The sequence below is a fragment of the Sinocyclocheilus anshuiensis genome, unplaced genomic scaffold (genome assembly GCF_001515605.1).
Source record: "Sinocyclocheilus anshuiensis isolate Anshui unplaced genomic scaffold, SAMN03320099.WGS_v1.1 scaffold387, whole genome shotgun sequence".
Taxonomy (NCBI): domain Eukaryota; kingdom Metazoa; phylum Chordata; class Actinopteri; order Cypriniformes; family Cyprinidae; genus Sinocyclocheilus; species Sinocyclocheilus anshuiensis.
The window spans coordinates 1,495,982-1,497,932 of record NW_015549624.1 but is presented as its reverse complement, the minus strand read 5'-3'; the positions used below and the strand labels follow the sequence as shown (position 1 = coordinate 1,497,932).

At 39.2% G+C, this 1,951-nt stretch overlaps 1 protein-coding gene across 1 annotated transcript in view; it reads left to right on the top strand.

The window, feature by feature from the left end:
- Positions 1–1,123: 1,123 nt before the first annotated feature.
- LOC107659510 (nuclear receptor ROR-alpha-like) overlaps positions 1,124–1,951 on the top strand; it is a 66,935-nt gene continuing 66,107 nt past the window's right edge. The window contains exon 1 of the mRNA XM_016448481.1: positions 1,124–1,309. Within this exon, the coding sequence (XP_016303967.1) occupies positions 1,279–1,309 (31 nt within the window). The 5' untranslated portion in view covers positions 1,124–1,278. The remainder of the gene's footprint in view (positions 1,310–1,951) is intronic.

Here is a 1,951-nt window from a genome sequence, read left to right as displayed (position 1 = left end):
ATAAATTATTAAATGCTAAAACTGAATAAATTTAAATGAACAAACTTGGCGTTGCATTTGCAACCATGTGAAAACAGGGGGTGCTGCAGCCCCCTCAGCACCCCTACTTCCCGCGTCCCTGAGAATGGGTGTCCAGTAAATTACACAATGGTACAGTCTACTAATTGGACTCATAAAAAATTGTTCAGGACCTCTTGTTTAAGGAATTAGTTGCTTAGAATGGGTCACGTTGCTACAACAGCTAGATAAATCGACAACCAATTATTCGATTAGTGAAGTCAAGTAATTAATCTAGATTTGTTTAAATTTTAAATGACTGACAGACAGACAGACAGATAGACAGACAGACAGACAGACAGACAGACAGACAGACAGACAGACAGATAGATAGATAGATAGATAGATAGATGTAGTAAAATATTGAATTATATATATTAAATTAATGATGATTAAAAATAATGATTTATCCGAATGTATGTGTGTATATAATGAACATTGATTAACAAACTGTACAAAGCTGTTAGACAGTTTGTTAAAATATTAATCAAATATTCAATTTTGAAATTACAAATAGGTCCTAGGTTATTCGTGGCATGTTTCTGTAATTTAGCACTTTAAAAATATTTAATAATGACACTATGCATAATAAATGGTAGCATTTTATCATATTTATAATACAGTACATCCCACCAAAGATTCTTTCAGTCTCTAGATTGATCTCTTAAAAAATTGTTTGGTATTGTGTTTCTGTTTTATGTAATAATAATGATATAATATATATATATATATATAATCATTGTAAAACACCTCTTATTTGTCCTTTTTTATATAAGCCCTTACTTTTTTTGTGTCCCACTAACCATTCTCTCAGTCGTTTTACCATCATGATTGCGAGCTGAAAAAAAAAACCTTGTTTGTTGTTGTGCTTCTGTTATGACTTTCTCTTGTTTGCGATAAAGCACAAGAGATAGTGACAGCCGCCTCGTACCCTCCTCACCATCCCATCAGCCCCGGCCACAGCCACTGCAGTCTGTAGAAAAAGACCCAACCCCCTTTTTTCCCTCCCCTCCCCTTTCATTGGCCACCTCCTCTGCCAATCACAACCCAGGGGCGGGCCCAAGAGTGAGGGAGCGCTGATGTCAGAGTCACATGGATTCTGGTGTGGTCATGCGAGCGCAGCTGAGCGGCAGAGCTATGCTGGCCAGCTGCTGCTGAAACAGCAGTGGACTGCTTGAGCTAGCACGCGCGATACCGCTCGCTTATGGACCGCTGAGCTTAATGATGTATTTTGTGATTTCAGCTATGAAAGGTAAGAGGAGAAAAGCATGCTGGGGTTCTGTCTGTCCTTTTTGTAAACTTCCTTTTTTGCGATCGAGTCGAGCTGCAAAGGGCTTTATTCATAGTCAGCCAACTCTCTGTTAGAGCGTCTCGTGCAAAGAGAAAGAGCGAGAGAGACAGAGAGAGAGAGTGAGTGTTGGGGCTTGTGCAAGTGTTTGTTTCAGGGAAATTAAGTTGTGGCATTGTTTTACATTTCTGTTATGCAAGGAAATTAAGTTAGTGCTTTGATATGAATGAGAAAGTTCTGTTGCTGAAGCAGCTGAATGTCAAAAAAAAAAAGAGGCTGTTAGTATGCTGATATCTGATTTTTCTGTTCCTGAGATGCATTAGAAAAATAATTCAACATAATACTTTTTATTATTATTTTACACACTCAAAGTTTCAGTTTTAAGTCAAGAACTGGTGGTCTCATCTCCCCAAGTCAGAAAGCGAGATTTTTTTTGTGTTGTCGAAGGGAAAAGGTCGAGGAGACTTTGAGTCGGGACGCAGGACGTGTCGACTGGCAGTCATTTGGGTTGACGTCGGTGTGTGTCATGTTCCACTGACCTGTTTTTTGGGCTGTGAACAACCAGGGTGAGCGCCACACCACTATACTAGTGTTGATCCTGCCTCC